General features: G+C 35.3%; 2 protein-coding genes across 3 annotated transcripts; both read right to left on the reverse strand.

The window, feature by feature from the left end:
- Positions 1-128: 128 nt before the first annotated feature.
- LOC145777619 (uncharacterized) lies at positions 129-21,619 on the reverse strand. Of its 2 annotated transcripts, XM_082589051.1 has the most exons (25): positions 21,338-21,619; positions 20,464-20,549; positions 19,888-20,032; positions 18,748-18,878; positions 17,919-18,170; positions 17,361-17,480; positions 16,952-17,074; positions 16,653-16,772; positions 15,940-16,062; positions 14,892-15,011; positions 14,493-14,615; positions 14,135-14,269; positions 13,610-13,732; positions 12,839-12,973; positions 12,018-12,152; positions 11,460-11,594; positions 9,697-9,819; positions 9,048-9,170; positions 7,487-7,621; positions 6,953-7,075; positions 6,096-6,233; positions 4,106-4,228; positions 3,153-3,275; positions 2,746-2,876; positions 129-2,419 (listed from the first exon to the last, which is right to left on the reverse strand). In XM_082589051.1, exons 1-25 carry the CDS (start codon positions 21,580-21,582, stop codon positions 2,282-2,284), a joined length of 3,408 nt encoding a protein of 1,135 aa, XP_082445177.1. In that variant the 5' UTR covers positions 21,583-21,619; the 3' UTR covers positions 129-2,281. The 2 variants fall into 2 exon arrangements, with proteins under 2 accessions (XP_082445177.1, XP_082445178.1); XM_082589052.1 differs by lacking the exon at positions 4,106-4,228.
- Positions 21,620-21,817: 198 nt separating this feature from the next.
- On the reverse strand, positions 21,818-23,593 carry LOC145776789 (coadhesin-like). Its single transcript, XM_082588015.1, has 3 exons — positions 23,521-23,593; positions 22,063-23,017; positions 21,818-21,883 (listed from the first exon to the last, which is right to left on the reverse strand). Exons 1-3 carry the CDS (start codon positions 23,589-23,591, stop codon positions 21,818-21,820), a joined length of 1,092 nt encoding a protein of 363 aa, XP_082444141.1. The 5' UTR covers positions 23,592-23,593.
- Between the last annotated feature and the right edge of the window lie 1,382 nt (positions 23,594-24,975).

Raw genomic sequence — 24,975 nt, forward strand, 5'->3', positions numbered from 1 at the left:
TGCTTTTAGCTAAATTTCCCAGACAGCAAAACCCGTCATTTTTCAGACGTTAAATCAATGTAAAAATGACGGGTTTTTCTGTCTGGGTTGTTTAACTTGAGTCTGGCAAGGTCGAGACAATGTAAGAATAGTTAATTTTACTTTTACATAATTAAAAATGAAATGTACCACAATTCTGGATCAACACACAAATGATCGTGGAGTTATGAAAAATTCATTTTACAAGCATTTAGAGAAACACAATGCTCGCTGTTCTGTTGTGAGTAGTCAGGTAGTGCTTACGCCGGGAAGATCGCTCCTTCTCAACTGTAGCCTACATGTCATAAATGGCATGACATACATAGTTTCAATATGTGCTTTGTGCAAAAAGGCATATTGCATTTGGAGCGACGATCAGAAACTTTGCCTAGATTATTTCTTTTTTTGGAACAACCCGTTCCTCTGATGTCGTCTACACATAGGTACAAGTACAACGCTTTGTGGATAACTGTGTTTGATGATTCGGTTGTGATTTGCCCTGTTTTTCTTTTCAGAAGTAGCAAAGTGTAAATACTAAACTAAAGTAACAGATCATTCCTAGTAGCCAAAGTTTGCTTTTCATGTTTTAAACACGTCGAATCTTCGTAAAAACTGGTCAACTTCACTTGCCGAGATTGTGCAATGACGCAACAAAAACTGCCTGGGATTTAGATAAAACGATAAATTACACTATAAGTCCCATTGCGTTTAGTTCTAAGTGTAAATCTGTGATTGATGATTTGACTCGCGGTTGACTGCGGCCACTGTGTATACAATAGCAGAAGCGATGAGTCATTTCGAGGCCGATTCCCAAAATATAGGAATTTAGACAAAATTTCTGAACAACCTGTGACAAAATGCTTATTGTGAACCACATAATGTTCCAAAAATAACCAAATTAGGTTTAAACGATGCTCACATGATAAAAAGTAAAAGTCAAGAAATATCAGCGCTTTAGGAAAATTCCTTCTATATGAAATTTCAAAACTAGTGAAGGACGGGACCATCAGGTCCCGGCTGATAACAGGTCGAGTTAAACGAACGCAAAAGCAAGGAAGCCAGTCATTGCCTCTTCCTTTAAGCACGCCATTAAGGATCCTGCCAAAATGTAGTAGCATGCCTTGAGCAGTGTAGAACTGGTTCCCATTCTAACGTTGAATCAGGGCTCTCATCAATCTGTTGTGCACCCGACAGCAAGTTGTAACAATATGAGATGATTTCGTAACATGGCAACGTGATGTGATAATAACAATCATAGATGAAAAGCACTAGTCTATGAAGATGATGATGTCAACAAAAATGGCATAGGCCTACATGTCAAACATAACCAGGCGTGAGTTAAACATTTAAACAAGCACAAACACTAAGAGTATTTAACAGCAATAAACCAATAAAATTGTCAGCGAATACAGCATTAGAAACTTTTCAAAATCTATACTTGACATATGACATAATAAACAATTTTTATAGAAGATTTGCCATCATAGAACGAGAAAAAGACAATTTTTTGCTGCAAAGGAGAAATAGCAAACCGACCAATCAAATAATCTTGCCCACATTTCATCATTATAACCCAAATAAAACACTTCGTTTGATACTGTCACAATCAATGTGCGAGGTCTTGCGACGGGCTGCTTGTATCTCGATCGAGCGTGCTATTTTGATTGTAAAACTCTTATGCTATAGGTTATCATCGGTCATTATCCTGAAGTAACCTCTGATTACGAAATCTGTATTATGTAACGTGTATTCTAGGTCTTTCGATTGCTACGTGCAGTTCTAGAGTTTTCTTTAAACTTGCTTGTTTATGCCGCTCAATGCTACGTGACCGAACGATGAGTTCGTGTGATGCAACATTACGTAACCTTCTCGAAGTTACTAGACGGAACAAACCTTTTATAAATAGTGGTGTAATTTGTGTGATTATGATGATTGAGTTGATTATTATTGAGTTGGTTATGAGAGTTGTGTTATGAGTTGTGGATTGGTAGTTGATGCAGAAATTATTGTTGATTGAGAGTTGAAGTAATCAAATACAAGTAGATGAGAATTGATGGTGATATAATTTCTGATCAAAATTAGAGTTATTTGAGAAGCCGTTTGTTAAAGTCCTTCAAGAAGTTAGATTATCATTCCACTAGTAGAATTATTCGACATTTAATTGACTGCTTTTCGGTTATAACCCATTAAACTACGTCATTGAATCTTTCCAAGTCTTTTTCCTGGTAAGAGATAGAAAGAAATCGTGACAGATACAAAGCTTTCAAAGATCTTCATCCTTTATAGCATTACTATCAACATTATTAGAGCTTGGATTTGTGTCTGGCAACATGGAAAAATTGTGAGAAATCCAACCACCGCTTACAAGTGTGTGTGATCTTCTGCGGTGTTTTTTGTATACCTGCAAAAAAGACAATGTGTTGATTATGCAGAATAAATGTAAAAAAAAAATAGTTTTTAGTCATTTAGCATACTGAATTTATCAAACTTTATGAACAACTTTTGAAGACAATCGCGCAGCAGCAGAATCTGCGGTTCTTGGATATTTGCGCAAATTTGTTCAACTTCAAATATTGCAGATTCCCAGTACCTGGGGATATGTCGGCATGAACCAGTAGGTTTCTACGTCACTGATTGAAGTTAACCTATGCCTAGTTTGCAAAAATACACAACCACATGTGCGAAAACTTTCAGTAAGCTACAATAGATTTAATAAAATATCCTTACACAGACGGAGATGAGTAAGATAACTAAGAGTGCCGCAAGTCCACCTCCAGCATAGAAGAGAATTCTTGTGTCAAATTTTGTTGTTGATAAATTTTGCTGAGATGGATCTTTCAAATAAGTCCTGCTTTGTTCTAAAATAAATAGTCGGATTGATTTTACATAAAATTGTTGTACTACATTCTATCATTACATTACATATCATGTTCTATATATGTGGTATATTAGCCTACTACATTCTACACTTTCCAAACAAGGATATTATTTGGAAGATTTCAGAAATTATGAAATATGTGATTATGCAACTTAATACGAATCACACAAAACAAGTTGCGTTTTGTTTTATATGTGAAGCGTTGATTTGTAAATTTTAAGGAAAGTAAGCAAGTGATTATGTTTTTTGTGCAAACCTGTGCATTTTCCTGAGCTATCTTTCATGAAGCCATCCATGCATTTACACAAATAGCTCCCGAGAGTATTTGAGCATTGAGATTTTGGCCCACAAGCGTTTTTCCTTTCGCATTCATTTTCATCTATGGACAAAACAAAAACGTTTACTCCACTGCACGATGGCTTTCTATTGCATTGAGACTAAAACAAAACAGCCTTTCCATAAGTGTAATCTTAGGAATTAGGAATATTTTAAGCTTTATTTCAACTGTACACTGAGATACGTCAAAGCGTTGGTTTATAAAACTACACGTAATCTGTTCGCCCCGTTAGCTCAGTGGTTACGCGCCGACTCAAGATCACGCGGCGCTGGTTCGACTCTCGGGGTGTGCGCTTGAGCAACGGATTTCAGGACTGCTCTCCATTCAGCGGCACCTAGTGAATGGAATAATTCCTTGGCAACAACTCTTCAAAAATCGGAAAACGTCATTCTGCCAATCTCGGTAACCTGCCCTGCGTCCATAGCCTCTACAAGCTTGCGAAACTGCCAGGAATAAAGGCTTTGTCAGTTCGAGGATGAACATTCATAAACAACCAAACCAACTTAAAGATGTAATGAGTAGAAGTTAATTATAAGGCTACAATACAATGAGTTGCACCTTTGACACTGAAATAAAGCCTAAGGATGTCATGCATTTGGTTTGGGAAATATTGTTCTTTTTAGAGGATTGGCATCGCATGTTGTTTTTATTGGTGTATAGTTGCAGCTAAATGTCGTCAACAATTATTTAAGAACAGATAAAATAGATATTTTTTTTCAATTTCAAAATAAATTAGGTGGGGGGTTGATCAAGATTCAGGCAATCCTTTGGTGGAATAAACTGACCGACCATTGTACCTGCATAACCTGTGATTGTCTAAGTCGATAGACAAGCTGCTTATATCGGCCACACCAACTACTAACAGTCTGTACCTAAACACTTTTTGTCTTTTCCCATGACAAACCCATCTTTGCACTGACATTGATAACTTCCTTGGGTGTTCATACAAAGAGCGTTGGTCTCACAACGGTCTTTTTCAATGCATTCGTCTACATCTAAATACACTCGAAACATTAAACACATATTTAAGAGCGAAGCACATTTTATAGCCTAGTTTGTCAAACTATATGTAATCCAATCTATGATCGCTGTGCTTTTCACAACAATGCATCATGCATTGTTCCTTTCTCATGCAGTGTAGGCCTACGCCTAGTGGCCTATTATCATAAAGTGTTTGACATCAACTACGTGAAAAGAAACTTGCATTACGGCATGATACGCCATTGGCAAGCCAATGTACCTTTTCTCAGAGAAACTTTTTACAAAGCCTTATAGTCATGCAATAATAAGTATATTGCTCAATAACTTAACCCTTTAATGCCCAGTGTAGCCAATTGGCACACCTTAATTGAGGGGCCCCTGTTACTTTTTTGAAAACAAACATGTCTCCAAGTTATGGTTTAATCACCATTTTATCTCTTTTGAAGACAATAAAAGCAAAGAAATTTATTGGAAACACTAATTACTCACAATTCCCTTCCGAAGTAAGCATGGTGATGAGGTGACCATTGAAAAGTTGAAATAGTCAGAAAATGGTGCAGCTTCAGAGCACTGCAGATGTGTTTATTTGAAGAAATGATTGCACTTTTGTGTGTTTTCACAAAGTCTTATCAACAAATCACTAGTCTAAATACTTTAATTTTGAAGTTAATGTTTTTAATCTTAGTTATGTTACCCGAAATTTTGATGTAGCCAAATGGCAACATTGGGCATAGAGAGAGTCCAAATTCTATGGAATAGAATAAACATCTGAATTTTTTTTAAATTTTTTATGCAGATAAGTTCTTTGTCATTACGCCGCCTGAATCATTTACAATTGATAAAAATAATGTAGTTTGGTGTTAGATGGGATATTGGGATAGTTGTGCCCGCTGGTGATATTTCAGAGTATGAGGATGAGTCCGATGAAGATACGGAATGCCTACTTCTTCATCAAGGTTATCTTCTGCCCCTTCTGCTAGAAGACAGCCACAAGTTGAAGTGGTTGAGGAAAGTGTGAAAGAGGTTCAGTCGACAAAACGCTCAACTAGTAAAATCACAAAACGCCAGTGAACGTGGAAGAAGGAGGTATTTATACCCAGTTTGGGTGTTCAGTGGGAGGATCAAGGGTATACTCAATCTGAATATGAAACCCCTACGGAGTATTTTGAAGAGTTTTTTGATGATAAGCTGTTTGGAAATATTGTCCGTAAATCAAAACTCTATGCTCATCAAAAAGACGACGTGTCTTGATTACATCTATTGCAGAAATGAAAAGGCTTATAGGAGTGCTCCTACACATTAGTATTGTAAAGATGCCTTCAAGAAGGATGTACTGGGAAACACGAACGAGATACTCTCCAATAGCTGACTGCATGCCACGCAACAGATTTGAAACGCTGTTGCGTTCCATGCACTTCAATGATAACACAAACATGAAGAAAAGAGACGAGGAAGGCTATGACAAACTATTCAAAGTGAATCCCTTGATAGAGCATCTGCAATCGAAAGCTCAGCAAACTCTTCCGGAGGAATATAATATAAATAGCAAATAGCCTGCCAAAAAATCTTAAAGCCATTTTAGTTTTTTGGTTACTCTTTGTAAATTGAATATAACATAATATCTTCTTCGGTTTTTGACCTTCAGCAATCGAATTTACAGGATAATTTGTATCTAAGAATTTTCATATTTGTGCATTCTGTATGCCCAATGTAGCCATTTGGCAACATTTTTTTAATTTTTATATAAAACACAAAAATAAAAATTTTGATAAAAATGGATTTATTGGGTCACAAATGTTACTAAAAAACAAAAACAAAATTTTTTCGTTTGTAGATAGTAGTCCGGGCATTAAAGGGTTTACATTTAAATATGTAAGGCACCTTCACATTTCTTATGGCCATCTCCAATGTAACCTGGTGGACATGAACACTTGTATCCTCCAACTAAGTTGTCACAAAGAGCATTTTCATGGCACAATTTCTTGTTTGAGTCATCTGACTCTTTGCATTCGTTGATATCTTCAAATAATTATAAAGACAATAAAAAATAAAGAGCCAAAAATGTACATAACAAGCTCATGTTCTGCAAACAAACGTTTCGAAAACTATAGGCTACGGTCTTTTTCCTCACTGCTATAAATTTGGAATTATAAATTGTACTAATATACTGTACTAATAAACTGTAAATGTGGGATTATAAAAAACATTACTGAATTATAAAGACAAATTATGGAAAAATGCTTCCAACCAAAGCAAAAGCGTGAGCAAGTGAATGCCTGATTACGTAAGCAGGTTAGCAGGTGTGTGCAGAAGTTTGTACGTTGGGGAAGCTGAAACTGCATTTGTGAGGGCCAAGACGTTTTCAACCTCTTCAGTGAATGGTCAATTTATTTATTTCGTGCAATGCTTAGTAACTGCAAGTAAAACATGCTCAGCCTATTATTAGGCTATAAGCATTTTTTTTGCTGCTGTGAAGATGCAATAATTCATTATAATTTCATTCCTGAAACAACAAACGGTCAACACAATCTTGACCATTTCACGCTTTTTACTATTTGATTGATGGAAAACTAATGGTCTTAGATTGTCGTTGTGGTAGGTCTAGGTCCGAGTCCACCCCGACCACGGTTCTATTAAAACTTACGAAGTGGTAGAATACAGCGCCTGTGTTTTCGTTTGCATAAATACGATGAAAAAAATTGGTGTATAACCTAAATCGAAAATAAAAACTAATTTACCTGAACATTCTCCTTTATTGTTTAAGACAAAACCTTCTTGGCACTCGCAATTGTAGCTTCCAAGAGTGTTTACGCAATTGGCGTTGATTTCACATCGGTCAGTTTGAATGCATTCATCCACATCTAAATAAAACTTAATAAATAAAGATGCCCAAAAATGTTGAAATTTGGCGTGAGAAGTAAATCGCTGGTGCTTGTATAAAGACATGAGTGCAATTCTTATAATTTTATTGGGTATCTAAAGCATCGAAAGCATGTTTCTTAGATTTATTAACATAGGAAACTGTTTTTTGAATGTGTTTATAGTAAACAATGCATTGACTTGTCTTTAACAACTATTTGGAATATTAAATCCACGGGCATAGCTTACTCTTGTAAACGTATTTGCAATAAAAAGCTAGCCTTCTAAGTTTACCACAACTGCTGGCATAAAATGTTTCAACTAAGGCTTCAGGCTCAACGTTAAACTCCAGGGGCTCGGTCTTTTTTATCGTACTCAAACAAATGAAAATCTCTTATTGAACTAAAAACTACCTTTGCAGTCATTGAACCCATCTCCTTCATATCCTGGCAAGCACATGCACGTGTAGGATCCAATTGCATTTGAACAATCAGCATCATTATGGCATGGCTGGGTTGAGCCTTCTGCTTCCTTGCACTCGTCAATATCTGAGATACCCCAAACATATTAAATTGAAAATCGCTACCGGAATTAACATAATATTATTTACAAATAATAAAAATATAGAAACAAATCGAAAGTTTTCGGTGCATCCTTGTATCCTTTTCTGAAAAAAGTGGTTCAAGTGCATTTGAAAAAATATGATTTTCACTAAACTTGCAAGTAGTAGATCTATCTCTGAATTAGACATCACAGCTCAACATCGGACACTAGAATAACAAACCAAAGTTACACAGCTTGGGAAGGTAAAGATATCACACGGCTTGTGACGGAGAAACAATGTACTTTAAACAAATGAAAAAGTGAAAACAAAAGTAATTTCGTCACAATTGAATAAAATAGATTCAGAGCACTTCAAGCATCTGTAGGCTACCATGAATCTAAAATTGGTACTCTGCCTAAGTCTCCAAACAGTGGCGTAGCCAGAAAAAAAAATTGGGGGGGAGGCCAAATATATGATGAATTGAAAAGAACAAGTATTTGATTTAAGCCATCGCCACTTGATGTGCAGTGGAATATCCTGGTGGGTTGAGCAAGGGAAGCAATGAAAGTGGTGGGGGTTAGATCGTGCCGAAGGCACGCGTATTCTAGGGGGGTCCGGGGGCATGCTCCCCCGGAATATTTTTGAAAAATTGCACTCAAATAATGGATTATAGCGCTTTCTGGAAACACTTTTAGGGTAATATTTGTATGAAGTTTATTAGCTGATAAACAGCTATTAACTTATTAAAGGTAGCTCTTACACACGAACGGGCAAAAACTGCGGCTAAAATTAAAGAACACCAAAAACTCAGCTACACAAAAACTACACAAAAACCAAGAGAGTAAGCCATTCTGGAATTGCTTCCACAAATTAGTTCAAAGAAACTTAAATCGCGTAAAGTTTGCGCGATTTACGATTTGCAAAATTTATTGGTGCCTTTCTGTGTGTCTAAAACAAGTCCTGGGGGGTGTTAATAGCCAGATGTCTTGGAAAACGTTATAAATTTCTGCAAATTTTATTACATTTTCAACAAAGGGCTCAACTTCGGAATCCCAACTTGGAAAATTTGGGGGGCCATGGCCCCTTTCGCCCCCCCCCCCCCCCCCCCGGCTACGCCTATGTCTCCAAAGGCACTTTTTCTGGTGTAGATATTTCACCAGGGTATTTAAAGTTCGTCGTATAAATGTTTACAAATCTCTACTTTTTTTAAATACAGACCTGCTTTTATTTATAGAAATTTAAGCCCACTAACCGTAGCGTTTTCCTGGAACACTGACCATGAAGCAATGTGAACTCAATTTCACCTATGTTCTCAGAATATATTGTAACCACATCTCCGACTTTTGAAACTTTCAACTTATTGTCAAATAAACTAAAACTTGTTTATTTAAAATCAGCTATTTTTTACTTGATTATAAAGGCTGTCTTACCAACACATTCAAACCCATCTCCAGAGTATCCGGGCTTGCACATGCATGTATAATTTCCCTCGTCATCGATGCAATCAGCAAACTCGTGGCATTTATCAACATTCCACATGCATTCGTCAAAGTCTTGCAAAAAACAAAAATCACTTTTACAAACATATCCCCATTTGGAAATGGCATAGGCTATACCACGATTAAAAGCTTTAGTAGGTTACACATAGTCTGCACCTCATGCTGCAGCTTGTATAGAACATCCACAGCTTCTCCTCTGTCTAATCTAGAGCAAACACTTTTATTTTACGGTTGCAATTTTTTCTTAACAAATTTTAAATGAAGATAGTAATTTAGAGTAGTAAAAAAAGATCCATAAGTCCAAAAATCCCAAAGTAATTTCCCAAGTTTGAGAAAGGACATATTGTAGTTACTTTTAAAACGAAAATTTTTGCGTTTCGTGAAATTTGTGGCATTAAAAAATGAACCCAGTCAGAAGACAAAAACAGAAACATGATTTTCTTGGAGGAAACTATTTCTCGTGGACGTTAGTATCTACATTGTAACGTAACCAACGACTATGCTGTTAAATAATTCTATTGAAATGTCTACTAAATCAACATAATGCCGTAGTTTTATCAAAAATGTTTGGCATCAGTACTTAAGCAAGATTGTCCATTTCCAGTGTAGCCAAGGTTGCACTGGCAACTAAACGACCCAATTCCATTGACACAAACGGCGTTGATATCGCAGTTATGGAAAGAAAGCGTGCACTCATCAATGTCTGCAGTAAACAAGTAGATTGAAACAAAACTCACAATTTAGAATTTCGATTCTACCACACGTTGTGTCAATCTACGAGCATGTTTAGCATTTTGTTTCCAATGTGAGTGACATGGAACAATGGGGTGCAAAATGCATTTAAGGTTATACACTTCTAATTGACATACAGTCTACTTTAAATATACACTTTCAAAGGGACATAAACCTACCGTTCTAAGTGACGTAGCAAAGTTAAGCACCATCTTACAGTAGTTTTATTACATAGAGTTATGCAATATAGAGCATAATTTTGGCACCATCACTTACAAAGCATACCAAACAAAAGCAATTGTAAGCTCTAACTACACTTGTAAACCGTGATATAACTTTGTACAATCGGTGGATATCTATAGCTTTGGTAGAAAGATAATCTGTGAATGCTAGACAGATAATTTGATTAAAACTTGATAGGGTTGAATTGCATAAGATAACTGACGAGGGCAGAGGGCAGAAAGTTTTGGCGAAAACGTTAGAATTTATGTAGTTATATTTTTCCTACAGGTTGCATTGATCATCAAACTGCATTTTGCTTTTTTGTGATGTCATAGAGGTTGCCATCAAGTTGCTTGGTTTCCAGATGGACAAATTAATTGAAACTTTGTAGTAATGGATGAAGGTAGCCCTTAGTAATTCTGAGGTTTTTTCTGCAGATTGGATTACGGTTATAATATTTAATATCTTTTCAGGAAGTACAGGTTTAAAGGGTTTTTTTGCAGATTAAATTACAGTAGTTGTAATATTTAATATCTTTTCAGGAATTATCGATTCATTACTTTTTTTGCATGTTTTTGCAGACCTTCTGATGATCCGTTAGGTGAAACAATTTGTAAAGGCTTCAGATAGTAATAACTATATTTGATTTATGTAGTTATGTTTTATTTTATGTATTGTTTTTGAATTATGCAATTCAATCCTATCAAGTTGCTATCAATTAATCTGTCTAGGGTAGACATCTAGAAATTTACAACGGAAGCTGGTTGTGGTAAATTGTGTTTAAAATTCACCTATTTGTCATACTTTTATTATTCACAAGCAAACAGAGTTTTAACGTTTCAGCAAATTTGATATACGATATGAATGTCAAGCGGATAAACTCGATTAATGATTTAATTTTAATGGAATCAAGAAAAAAATGACAAATTACTGCAAGTTTGTCAGACAAACTGTTTGAAGTTTCATGAAAATCCAATTTTAGTTCCTATGAAGCCATGCAAACGTCTTTCATGATGATGTAGTATCAAATATGTCATATAGGCTACACAGCCTGTATGATGTTATATACACAGCATGTATGATGTACGATATGTTCAATTACAAGGTAAGTAGTTACTTGATTTTTTACCTACTGTCCGCAAATCTACCTTTTCTGGTACAGGTTTTTACCAGGTCAGGTTACATCTGTAGGCCTACCCTGTCTGGTGAAAATGTTCAAAAATATTGTGACGGCCTGGGAGATTTTACAAAATCGTTTGTTTTTAACTTGAAACAAATAATTGCATTGGAACTTTTAGTGCTGATATTTAAAGAAAACTTAGCAATTTGCGTATTGTACTTAAAGCTATTGATGTATTTGACATGATCTAGTTTCATTTACATACTAACCTTCACATTTATTATAACCATCGCCTTCGAATCCAGGCAAACAATTGCATGTATGCGATCCAAATGTGTTTGAACACATAGCATTGTCATGACAGAGGCTTCCCGAACCTTCTAATTCACTGCACTCATTGACATCTGAAATGACAAAAAAACATTTTTTAATATAAACTTAGTGATGTTTTTTTCCTGGTGCCACGAACAGTGTTGGTTGTGCAGCATTGATGTTACAGTATGCTATGCCCAGCAGTGATAGAAGTCATCGAAAACGTTGATGAAAACATGCTTACAAAACATTTTTTGTTGCAAGCCATACTTTTTCACATATTCTTTTAAAAAAAACAAAGAATAGGCCTAGATGATATTTCAACAATTTTTACGCTTAAGGTTTTGTTAGTGCATAAGAAGGGGCTAAGTTCAAGAGTCTCAATTTATTTTATGATATTGGAAGAAGTTAAAAAAAACTTTAAGTACAAATAATTTCAGTAGGCTACTCTTTTCCAAATTTCGGTTATAAAGTATTTCGAACGAATAAAGCATCGTCGCTAGAAGTTGTCCTACCTTCACACTTGGAATATCCATCTCCTTTAAAACCAGACAAACAAGTACAGCTGAAAGCTCCAACTGAGTTTGAACAGAAAGCATTGTCGTGACAGGGTTTTGTTGAACCTTCCCTTTCGTTACATTCATCAATATCTGAATAACAAGATTGAAATACAGCAAAAAAGCATCAACCGAATTTATAAAAATTTTAGCAGTGAAAATTTCAAAGCAATATCACCATGCTTAAATCATGACGACCTGTACAGTGTACAATGTGTATATACAGGCCATGCCAACCTCCAAGCTTCACGTTGGACGTGAAAATTAATCTGCTACCCATGATAGTAGCCTAGTCAAAATTGCTAGTAACTTACAAATTGATATTTTGAGTAATATTTGATAAATGCAGTGTTTTTCTATATTTTGAGCTACGTTTGTGCTGCTGTCACTATATAAATAATGGACTAGGTTTTGGTACATTGTGCTGGAAATCCGAAAAGCATTTGGCAACACTGGTAGCAGAAGAAAATTTATCATTTCAAAACCAAAATTGTTTCAATGATTTGAGATGTAGTGATAACACATCAGCAAATTAAATTCTCAAAACTATAATTGCCAAGAGATACAAAGCATGCTTAGCCTAGAATTGAAATCAGCATTACATCGGCCTTCATCCATTAATAAAGTTCGCATGTTGGCAAGGCCTGTTTATATAGACCGCTATGGTTTGAATCATTTGATCTTCAAAATCAGGTTCAGCCAAAAAAATTTCCAAAGTCTCCAAATTTTAATTGGTCTATTAATATTAACTTTTTGACAAATCCGGTAAATTTTTATACCTTGACACTCTTTGGCTCCATCACCTTCAAACCCAGGTAAACACGAGCAAATATAGGACCCAATTGTGTTCGAGCAAGTTGCATTGTTGTGGCAGGGTTCTGTTGAACTTTTTGTGTCATTGCACTCATCGACATCTGAAAGCATAAAAGGCAAATTCAAACACTCGCTGAGCATTTATGTAGTTAGAATGTTCATCAGAAAATATTTCACCTCATTGTAGACTTGGACTTAAGTTAGTGCAGCAAACTAAACCTGCTTACGAAATAAACATTTGCATAAAAAAATGCTATAGTCTAATATTGAAATTAAAATATTGCCTGAACGTAGAATTTAAAAACGGCGACTTTAGCTTTAACTTTTACGTTCAATACAATGAAAACTGGATTGTCAGGTCTTTCCATTTTATTGGATAACAAAAGTAACAGTTTATTTTGTTGCTGTGTCAAGGCATATATCCAGTGGTTGACAACTAAAGGTAGTTGAGAAGGCAAAGATATGAATTCTAAGATGTTGATCTGTCGGAACACATTGCCTGGTTGTGGATTACGAGTTACTGTCACAAATAAGCTGTCGGTATGCATTTGGCTGTCCGGTTGGCTTTTGAAAAACGCACCGTCGCACTGCTATAGAGTTTACTCTTTGCACACTTTCTTATACAGGTACAAATATTAAAAGACATTTTTTGCATGTTTATCAAGTCTATCGTAACGGCATACATCGTAGCATGTCTCATCCGTGTACTACACAGAATTTACACCATCACATTATACCGTAACAAGTTGTTCCATTTCCACTGTAACCTTCTTTGCATGCGCAACTAAAGCTTCCATCTGTGTCCAAGCAATACGCCTCTGGAGCACAGTTATGAGTGGAGCTTGTACATTCGTTGATGTCTGAATCATAAGTATGTAATGTTTTTCATTAAAACAACTCAAATGAGTCAAAATTTTATACATGTTCAGACGTTCTTATTTCCATTAGTTTTTATCATAAATATTTGACCAGTGTGCGTGCTTGACCAGTGAAAAGAGACGCCATCATTGCGATGCATTACAGGAGGCTTTTGATTAGCACCAGTAGAACGTATCAGGCTATTTAACTAAGTGCCTTGTGAACAGCCTCATTCAATTTTTAGTTGTGGTGATCTCATACTGAAGAACGAGTATTTACGAAACTAATTTTGATCACATAGTAAAAGCAAATTATTGATTTAACCAAAGAATTGTGAATAAACTCGAAAGTTTAATTGGACGACGAAAGTTGACTTTTTAAGTAAGTTACTGCTGCCTTCATACCTTGACATTCTCTGATTCCATCTCTTTCAAACCCAGGTAAACACGAGCAACTATATGACCCAATGGCATTTGAGCAAATTGCATTGTTGTGGCAGGGTCCTGCTGAAACTTCAGTGTCACTGCACTCGTCGACGTCTGAGAGCAAAAAAGTTCGAACACTTGTTGAGTATTTTCGTAAATTGTATTTTCATTAGAAACATCATCAAAAAATTTCCCCTGGCTTTTTAAGGTAGGTCAATGTCAACTTAAAATTGACAGTTGAAATGAAATAAATGTTAAGTTTGTTAAAACTTTCAGTTTAAAGATGTGTACAATGTATGAAATTTACTGGAAAGCTTTTTTATTCTAACACTGGTACCTTCACAATAATGCCCATCTCCAAAATAACCTGGCAAGCATTCACAAATATAGCTGCCTGCAGTGTCCTTGCATGTTGCCGCTAAATGGCAGTTGTGAGTTTTCTCTTCACATTCATCGTCATCTAAAGAACAGCTATGTTAACTTTTAACAATAACCAGTTTATATACAGTGAAAAGATTTCTACACAAAAGTGGTTTTTACATTTTTTTTCATGAATATACAATTACAGTATATGCTTGCGATTTTATGATATTATCACAGCAAAGAAAAAGTTCGATAATTACATACGTGCAATACAGTATTGCTAAGCATAACTGTTTAATTGTCATAGGGTTATATCCTTTCATTCACTGGCCTACTTAGAACAGATTTCTTAACCAAACAAAATTCTACTTACTCAAGCAATTTTTTCCATCTCCTGAAAACCCCTCTAAACAATCGCAAGTGAAACTTCCAATTGTGTTGTTGCACACAGCATTTATGTGGCAAGGATCACTGACCATGCATTCATTCACGTCTGCAAACACAATAAATATCACTTACGCTAGAAAGAGTAGGTCTATCCAATAATTGCAAAAATCAAGTAGAACAAGCAAAAATAAACGTAAACAGACATAACTCAGCAACAACACTACACTTAACATTATAAAAACAAAAAGCAAAAAGCGAACGTTTTCGGCTAGTCATATAGCCCTTTTCAAGCCTATAAGAAAAAATACATTATTAAAAGAAATGCTAAAGAATCATATAGTTCCACAGCAAAAATATGGTCAATTGATTGTTCAGACAAGGACTCAGGCATATTACACAAGAAAGACAGAAGCGCAAGAGATTGATATCTCTTGTGCTTCTGTCTTTCTTGCGTAATATGCCTGAGTCCTTGTCTGAACAATCAATTAATTTTGCCTCTGAAATACTTGACCGTTGTGCTGTGTAATTCTCAGTTATCATTTTGTGTGAGCGAGGCAGTTTCTCAAATGTTTAGATTTGACCATGTTTTTGCTGTGATACTATATCATTCTTTAGCATTTCTTTTAAAAATGTATTTTTTCTTATAGGCTTGAAAAGGGCAATATGACTAGCCGAAAACGTTCGCTTTTTGTAGTTTGTTTTTATAATGTTAAATGTAGTGTTGTTGCTGAGTTATGTCTGTTTATGGTTTAAAAGAGTTACCTCTCTACCTAAATTGTAAAAATAAACTTGGTTGAGACTGCACTAAAAATCTACACAGTTTGTTTCAACCTTGATTGGAAATTCACACTTTTTTATTCCATTAAAATTTCGTTGAATATTTTGTACGGCACCTTTTCAGTTTCTGTGCAGTTTTTCTACAAGTTAAAATATTTTAAAACAACTACTTGACTATTTATCAAGTCAATCGTACGGTACATATGTTTGCACTTCTCATTTATACACTACACAGAATTTACACCACCGCATTATACCGTAACAACTTGTTCCATTTCCACTGTAACCTTCTTTGCATGTGCAAACAAAGCTTCCATCCGTGTCCATACAATAAGCGTTTTTAGCGCAATCATGAGTGGCATGTCTACATTCGTTGATGTCTGAATAAAAGCCATGTCATCGTTTTAATTGAAACAGTTTAAATTATACAAAATTTATACGTGTTCAAACTGTCTTATTGTCACTAGTTATATTGGTTAACATTTGAACAGAGCTTAACTGGTATAATTGTGAAAATGCTTTTTCTAATGGTTGTGTCAGGTCAAACATTTATTGTTTAACTACCACAAGAAAGCGTCTTAAAAACAATAACAAAGGTGAAGCTGTCGCGGCCTTGTTTCGAAGAATAAGAAAATAAGCAATGCTCACAATAACCTACAGCAAGCAATTGAGAAATATGCTTTTCCGTAGACATGAAACAGTACGTTTTGTCATTGTATGCATCAATGGAAATGCTTGAGGCAAAAAGAAACAAAAACAATTGAACAAATAACAATTTCCTGTCTTACTTATTTCATAGCTAAATACAAATATTAGAGCAACGGTGATGGAAGCAATTATACTTTGTTTTGATATATACTGGTTAGAAGTGCTACTGTATATTTATTATTATTGTTGCCTTATTTGTAATTTTATTGGGGACATCAATGCTTTAAATATTTCACAAACTGATAAACATACATCGTCTTACTTTGGCAAACTTTTCCATTTCCAGAAAATCCACTTAAGCACGTGCAACCATAACTTCCCGGTGTGTTTATGCATACAGCTTTGGCATGACAAGTGGAACTACTCTGGCATTCATCTTCATCTGAATTCAAAGTGAATTAGTCAAAGCAAATGTTCCTTAAATTTTTAGGTAGGTCAATATTAACTTAACATTGACAGTTAAAATCAAATGAACGTTATATTTCTTTGAATTATCATTTTGAAGATCTGCACAACGTATGAAATTGCAAGGAAAGCTTTTTTTTATTTCAACACTGGTACCTTCACAAGAATGTCCATCTCCAAAATAACCTGGCAAGCATTCACAAATAAAACTGCCTGCAGTGTCCTTGCATGTTGCCGCTAAATGACAGTTGTGAGTTTTCTCTTCACATTCATCGTCATCTAAAGAACAGCTATGTTAACTTTTGACAATGACCAGTTTATAGAAAATGAAAAGATTTCTACATAAAGTGGTTTTTACATAAATTTTTATTGTTATGAATATCCAACTGGATTATGCGCTTGCGATACAATGATATTATCACAAAAACAATAAAGTGCGGTAGCCTAATTACTTACTTGCAATACAGTATTGCTGAACATAACTGTTTAATTGTCATGGGCTTATATCCTTTCATTCACTAGCCTACTTTAAACAGATTTCATAACCAAACTGAATTTTACTTACTCAAGCAATTTTTTCCATCTCCAGAAAACCCAACTAAACAATCGCAAGCAAAACTTCCAATTGTGTTGTAGCACACAGCATTTATGTGGCAAGGATCACTGACCTCGCATTCATTCAAGTCTGAAAAACATACTCTATGGCTAAAACTTGCAATTATTAAAATTACATTATATTTAAGGTATCGGGAGTCATCACCTAGCTCGACATCTTCGCAATTCAAATTTAGGTTTTGCAGCTTTTTTATGAATAACATGTCTGGTCAAAATTACGATTTTTCAAAATTAAATTTTGAACCAACAATGCACATTTTTTTCAGCTAAAAGGCATGTGCCATCTTTTTTGCTCGCTAGTGAAATATGAAATTTTGAATGATAACGTTAGCCGTATACTTTAATTGCTTTAATATTAAATAAACAACGATAGACTAAAAAGTGACATCCTGAAAAGAGAAATTAATTTTCAAACCAACCAAATTATATATTACTGTCAATAACAAAAAAACTTAAGACCACAAAAACCGAAATTAACATTTGGGCTAGGAAGCTCTTTAAAATTTACCTTGATTACAACAAACGCCAGACCATCCTTCGTTACAGTTGCAGTAATATTCTCCAGTGGTTCTAAACCTTCCGAGTTCACCATTGAAACAGGATCTATTGCAACCTTGGAGTTCTCTTCTCTTTGTTGGACAATCAGTTCCATTAAATTTGGGAATTGTTTGGATTGACCTTGTTCTGACTTCCGTCCCATTGGGTCCGCAATTTGCTGAACAGGCGCTCCAATGAGTCCAAGGTGTCATTTGGCAGTGCACTATAAATAAAATCAAAAAATACTCAGAGTTAGTATAATCAAGCGCGAACGATTGGTTCAATAGTTAACTTACATCACTGCTTATATTAGATTGCCTTGATTCCAGTATGTGTTGTTTACTTTTAATACAGTAGATTTCTAAAATGAATTGAAATACATTATTAGGCTACAGATCGCAATTTTTATACTTAATTCAATCTACGAAGAATTGACGATATCACTTTGAACAAACCGTGTTGCAATATATGCTGTGAAACGTACAAGTAAAATGATGTCATAAAAGTACAAAAATCTTATTTTAATATACCAGACGAAATTTTATCAAGGGCTCTGTATCTTTAGAATGTCAGTGTGAGTTGGCATAAATTCAATGTTACCAATACAGTAGTATTTTTCTGCTGACGTTCTAAAATAATCTCTGCAAAAATAACAATGACTTTAACATGTCTCATGGCTTTATTGCGTGCACAAGTTAATTTCAATGTTACGAAACAAGCTAAAGAAAAGCTTAACATCGACGCATCACTGTTTGTTATATATCTGTGAACAATCATGAAAAACGGTCAACAAAGGTCACCCGGGCAAGGTTGAGTATTGCAAGACAACGTTTCCATTGTAAGTGCTGTACAACTATTTCCGCCACATGATGCTTCCACAGTAATCACGCGACGTCTGGTCGTTCTTCCGCTTCCGCATGTTCTGCTGCAACTGAAGACAATCAATTGTTGAGGTGGCAGTACAATGACATTATTTCAGAAGACAATGTTTGGTGAAATGATTACAAATTTAATCGTTGTGTAGACATTTACTTGATTTATATCATACAGATATTAAGCAATTAATAAACTATAATATTATTATTATTTATTTGTATCAGACAAGGTTGTCCATATTAAAACCAAAACACAAAAAACACAAAAAGGCAAGACGTAAGGAATCACTTGGATGACATGTGCAACATATCATTGCAGTGCTTAAAAAATGTCGTTTTATGGAAAGCGTCTGAGGACATTAATGCTATGACAAGAGAATTGAGAGATTTGTAACAACATTGCACAAAGGCATAAACTGTTTTCTATGTCATTTCTATTTCTATGTCATATATGTCACTCCACACACAGGTGTAAAAATGTCAAATTACGTTTAACCAGATAGTCTGATACTGTTTAACAGATTGTTTTAGTATGCACGGATACATTAACAATTCATATATAAAGCAAAGTCTTCAAAAATCAAGATAGTGTATTTTCAAGCCAATTGGCAAACATACATTTAAACGTTTTGAAATGGCAACAGTGAATGTTTTATTGTTGCGCCTCAAATATTTGTATTATCAGCTTGCATTAAAAAAAAATCATTTTTACTTAAAATTAGAACAAATTGAAATTCATTATTCAATTTCGAGAGAGCTAAAGCAAAGACCAAAATGGTGTAGATCAGGGGTTCTTAACCAGAAATGCAGGCTCCACTAAGCGGTGCAAAACCTGTTTCCAGAGGGTGCCGGGATGGTGAATCATCAGGGTAAGTTAAAATATAACGTAAGAAGCAACATCGTTTTACCAGGTTTCAACAAACATTTTGAACTGTAGGCAACTATTACTTTTCAACCAATTCGAGAAGGAATGCGAGAGCTGGTTGGTAATTTCAATGTGGTGCCAACAAGGCAAAAGGTTAAGAACCTATGGTATAGATCAAAAGACAATGAGATTAATGTTACTTTTGCCAGGATGACCACGGCGAATAAAGGCAATCTACTGGACAGCATATATCGTTGCAGGTTCTTTCTGTTGTGACATCACCAAGGCAAGATACTCCTCCACAAGATTGATGAGTCAGCACATTTCTTTTTCTTGACTGTATTCCTTTAAAAAAGAAAATTGCTTTGAAAAATCTAGATTAAAATTAAATAAAAGTTTAAGTTTAAGTAAAAATAGAACACACAACTAAAGATTCACAAAATGTTGCTTGATTTCTTTATCAGTGTTGTATAACTACAAAATGGAGCGTAAACTGTAATAATAAACAACCATGGACAATAAATAATATCATCGTTTTGTCAACCATGCGAATTTCTTTTTCTGCAACATTGCTTTTTTTAAAAACTAAGTCTAAATGTTTCAAGTCAATGAGCAAAACGTACAGTAGCAAAAAGAGCGTGTTTAGGTATTTGTATAGAATACACACGATTGTTATTGAAACTTTAATTTTGTTGTACAGTGGACTATAATTTGAGAAATGTAAAACAATGGAACAAACGTGCATTTGCGAAATCCTGTACTGTACTTGATTTTACCTCTTTCACAAGTTTTTGAACAAGCGTTCCACGATTCCCAGTTATCCCAAACGCAGTCAACAGGACAGCAAACGTCGTTGCATGATCTAAAATCAATATTGCAACTGTTTGTACTTTATTAAAAGAGAATATATTCTACAAGCTGTCGCATTACGTGTAAAAGGACAAAATGTTAGTTCAATGCTATTGGAAGATCTAATAAACAGGGTATGCTACAATTGTAGTATATGATGAATTGTCACCTTATCTGGCGTTTTGATTTCTTCACATTTGTTGAGTGCCAAATAGTGAAAGTCCAGGTACGACGTTCGAAAGCGCGTTGGTTCGACACCACTCTATAACATGCTGCTGTGCCTTTAGCACGACACTTAATCATTTTATGTACACGAGCGTTGGCCTCTTTGTCTTTAGGTCTACGTAATCTAAATCTTGAACATGACATCAGTAAACACCCCATACGAATGATGATGATTTTTTGAACATTTGTGTTTCTGTTGAGCGTTGTGAGTTTTGCTTCAAAAACGTGCAAATCCAATAAACAAGAAGATTGTGACAGAATAAAGTTCTCATACACTTTATGACTGTACTTTGTTTTAACTTTTAAACATTATTCGCGTACCACTGGTGATACGCCTAGCAAAATTACAACGTTAAACAAGTGGATGTAAACCAGTAAAAAGTGTTTCATGTTTCAAGAGCGACAATTGCAAACATGGACAAGTTTAATTTGGATGTTTTACTTAGAGTAATAGCATAGCTAAAATTAAATCATATTTGATTGACTATTCTGTATTGATAAGCTGATAATTGTTTATACTGACAGCTCATGATAGGAGTTAACAAATAAAGCTCATGTAATATTGACAATCCGTACCGTGTTTGTGTGGTGTTTCCGTAGCATATTTGACCACCGTACTGTCTTTGTACGTCAATTGTTCTTGTTCTTGATTGCGAGCCCTTTCCACAACTAACAGTACACTCTTTCCAGTTATTCCACTCCGACCAAGAACAATCAATAGGACAGTTGTGACTGTTGCAATATTCTCGTTGAGTCTTATTACCAACACATTTTCTCCCATCACATTTTTCAGAACGTAGTATGGTGCGAGTCCTCTCCATTTCTCCACCTCCACATGTTGCTGAACAAAACGAAAAATCACTCCAAGATCCCCAAGCACAATCAACAGGACAACATCCTGTGTTGCAATCCAACGAATCCTGCTGAGGCCCGGAGCAAGAAGAACCACCACACACCTCATGAAAACTAATGGATCGACTTCGATTTTTACTACCAGTTCCACATGTACGAGAACAAGATCCGTATGGTCCCCATGAACTCCACAAACAATCAACACTACAGCATTCCGTGTTGCATATTTTTGTTTCTCTGGTCGTTCCAAGACACTCTGTTCCTCCACAACTGCGTTGTGTTATTATATGTCTTTGCCGTGTTTGGATTCCTCCACCGCAAAAAACAGAACAAGAATTGTAATTGCTCCAACTTGACCATATACAATTCACAGGACAGCAATTTGTATTGCAGATTTTGCGATCAATATTTTCACCCTCACAAATACCACCACCACAGCTTTGTTGCACCTGAATAGTTCGATGTCTAAGTTTCCTCCCAGCACCACAAGAAACAGAGCAAGGCCCATATTCTCCCCAGGAATTCCACTTGCAATCAACTGGACAACACTCTGTGTTGCAATTTCTGCTGTCTTCGTTGTTGCCAGTGCATCTATTGCCTCCACAAGTAGGTGAAACAGCAAACCTTCTTCCTCGAACTTGGGTACCTCCACCGCATGTTGCAGAACACGACCCATAACTACTCCATGAACTCCATCTACAATTGACTGGGCAACACTGTGTGTTGCAATTTCTACTTTCCTGATTGGTTCCAGTGCATCTGTTTCCTCCACAAGTAGGTGAGACAGCAAAGTTTCTTTCTCTAACTTGGATACCTCCACCACATATTGCAGAACAAGAATCATAATTACCCCATGAACTCCATCTACAATTAACTGGGCAACACTGTGTGTTGCAATTTCTACGTTCCTGTTTGCTTCCAGTACATCTGTTTCCTCCACAACTCGATGAAACAGCAAAACTTCTTCTTCGAACTTGGATACCACCACCGCATGTTAGAGAGCATAATCCATAGTCACTCCATGAATTCCACCGACAATTGACTGGGCAACACTGTGTATTGCAAGAGATCACTTCTCTAGATGGACCTTGACATAAAGAACCACCACAACGCGAAGATCTTGCGTGAATTCTGCTTCTTGATTTTGTTCCACCTCCACATGATCTTGAACAGGATCCATAACTTCCCCAAGATCCCCAACTGCAAGCAACAGGACAGCATTGTCTGTTGCATAGCCTTGTGGAGACTGTTGAACCAGAGCAACCGGCTCCTCCGCATCTTGCGTAGACTGCCACTCGCCTATATCGGCTTTGAGTTCCACCACCACAACTCACCGAGCAAGAACCATAACTCCCCCAAGAACGCCATTGGCAATTTGTTCTGCAACTGCGTCGTCTTCGTCTCCTAAAGAAATGAAAAGTGTCGGTACATGCTTGAAAGCATGATATTGCTGAATTAGATAATCTGGAGGTGGAAAGCCATCACCGATCAAATTTTTTTTTAAAAATAAGAAACGATAAAGAAAAGTTAAATTACAATATGTTTTCGAGTTGTTATGTTTTTAGGAAAACGTCACAAAACAAATCAATACTTAAAAAATATACATTTTACATGAAATTTCTTAACAACATATAGGCCTAAAATGTTCTGTTAGTATCTTTATAAACAGCCAAGTAATTTTCAGAGCATACAAAAATAATGGACTATAAATTATTAACAATTACAGTGATTGTATCAACATCAACATCATCATCATCATTTTCAACTTGTGATTGCCCACTATTAAGAAAAGGGTTTTTTCTTTATTGCCAATCCAGTCAATTGTGTGATTGCATAAACAATTGTTGTTTGATTCTCATATTTATGTTGATATTAAGGATTTGGTAATTGCAATGAAAGTAACTTACCAAGCTTCAATGGAAGAAAAATAAACAACAACAACAGTTAAAGTTAAAATCCCTCCAAAGAAGCGTTTCATTATTTTTTGTCTGTTTTAAAAGTAAAGAGCAGAACATGTTAGAAAGAATCTTTGGATGTTTTTTTTGTTTTTTTTTGAATAAACAAGTGCATAACTTTTCTACAACGTCATGTTAACATAGTTTTAGTTTGTAAAATTAAAAACCACTGTTAAACATAATAGGCTGGCTATACGTGATACAAAAAAATTGCAATCAATTATACTTTTTTTTCCGTGTGTCTTTGTCAAAAAATTGTCAAAATGAGAAACGTTGTTTCGAGATTACTGCTTTTTTTACCGCATCAATAACAAATTAATATAAAATAAATAAGCTCCTCTCAGGACCTATAGCTGCACACATAGAGAAAATAATAGTAATAGTGTCTGTATTTATTAGAGATTTAAGATAATTTTTATACAGTGCTGTATCCAGTGCTGATAAGCGTTGCTCTTCAGCGTTTACAAAAAATGCATCAGCATCATTGAATTTAGATCGTTTTTTATTTCTTTTTTTTTTAAATCTATAAATGCCTCACCAGATCTCGTCTGCTTAAAAGCCGAAAAAATTGCTAATTTTTATTTTCACTTATTGACTTTTATGTGCAGTAGTAAGCTTGGCATCCCCCACAGATTTATGTCTTGAATCATCCGCTCAATCTGATGAATGTATGTAGCTAAAACACATGCTATTCTTACAATTCATAATTATTAACTTTATTCAAACTATACTATTATTTACTGCAAGTATTTTACGCTATGGCTTAGTCAGGAGGCTATTTTGTTCTGGTCTCGAGCACTTGGTATATTGTTGATTTTACTTTTTTATATCCTTGTTTTTAACCAAATCACAGTGAGATATTCCCACATTAAAAAAGTATACATGGACTATTTCATGATATACTTTTTTATTGAAAAAGAAAATGTTAATTTTTCTAATCTCTCGTTAAACTTACTGACCGAATAAAATTTAAACTAATAGAACAAAAATAATATGATTAAACCCCAGTTTCTGACAAGCTATTAGTGTATTGTTTACTATAAGGTAGTCTGCAACGTAGGAAAAGCCATTTGGAGGATATGATGGTCTATAGCAGTGGTTTTCAACCAAGGTTCCGCCAGTAAGTCTAGGGGTTCCGCAAGTTTACATTCAAAACCGAGAGTCTATTTTATTATTATATGCATATTGTTTAAATATAATCAAATATTGATTAGGTTTGCCACTATTAATAAATTTGCTACACTTTAACACGTTCGCTGCGATCCCGAATTTTCGTTGTTTTCTTGTGGTGCGATTACCTTTAACTTTCTGCTTTCCCGACAAATTTCGTCGACATGTTTTCTTCGCTTCAAGCAGTTCTTATTAATCAAACGATGTTTTTTTGCATAAGGCAATTAAATTATTGAA

This window comes from Aplidium turbinatum, chromosome 9, assembly GCF_918807975.1.
Source record: "Aplidium turbinatum chromosome 9, kaAplTurb1.1, whole genome shotgun sequence".
NCBI lineage: Eukaryota > Metazoa > Chordata > Ascidiacea > Aplousobranchia > Polyclinidae > Aplidium > Aplidium turbinatum.

What these genes read in the sequence shown, in the direction of transcription:
- LOC145776789 (XM_082588015.1), bottom strand. Translation starts at nt 23,591, where the DNA reads ATGAAACGCTTCTTTGGAGGGATTTTAACTTTAACTGTTGTTGTTGTT. An exon ending in TTTTCTTCCATTGAAGCTTG is followed by an intron (nt 23,018 to 23,520) that starts GTAAGTTACTTT and finishes TCATTTCTTTAG; the next exon opens with GAGACGAAGACGACGCAGTT. An exon ending in TTAGACATCGAACTATTCAG is followed by an intron (nt 21,884 to 22,062) that starts GTGCAACAAAGC and finishes AACACAACGCAG; the next exon opens with TTGTGGAGGAACAGAGTGTC.
- LOC145777619 (XM_082589051.1), bottom strand. Translation starts at nt 21,582, where the DNA reads ATGGAGAGGACTCGCACCATACTACGTTCTGAAAAATGTGATGGGAGA. An exon ending in TGGCCATAAGAAATGTGAAG is followed by an intron (nt 4,229 to 6,095) that starts GTGCCTTACATA and finishes GAGTGTATTTAG; the next exon opens with ATGTAGACGAATGCATTGAA. An exon ending in TCTTACTCATCTCCGTCTGT is followed by an intron (nt 2,420 to 2,745) that starts GTAAGGATATTT and finishes TCTTTTTTGCAG; the next exon opens with GTATACAAAAAACACCGCAG.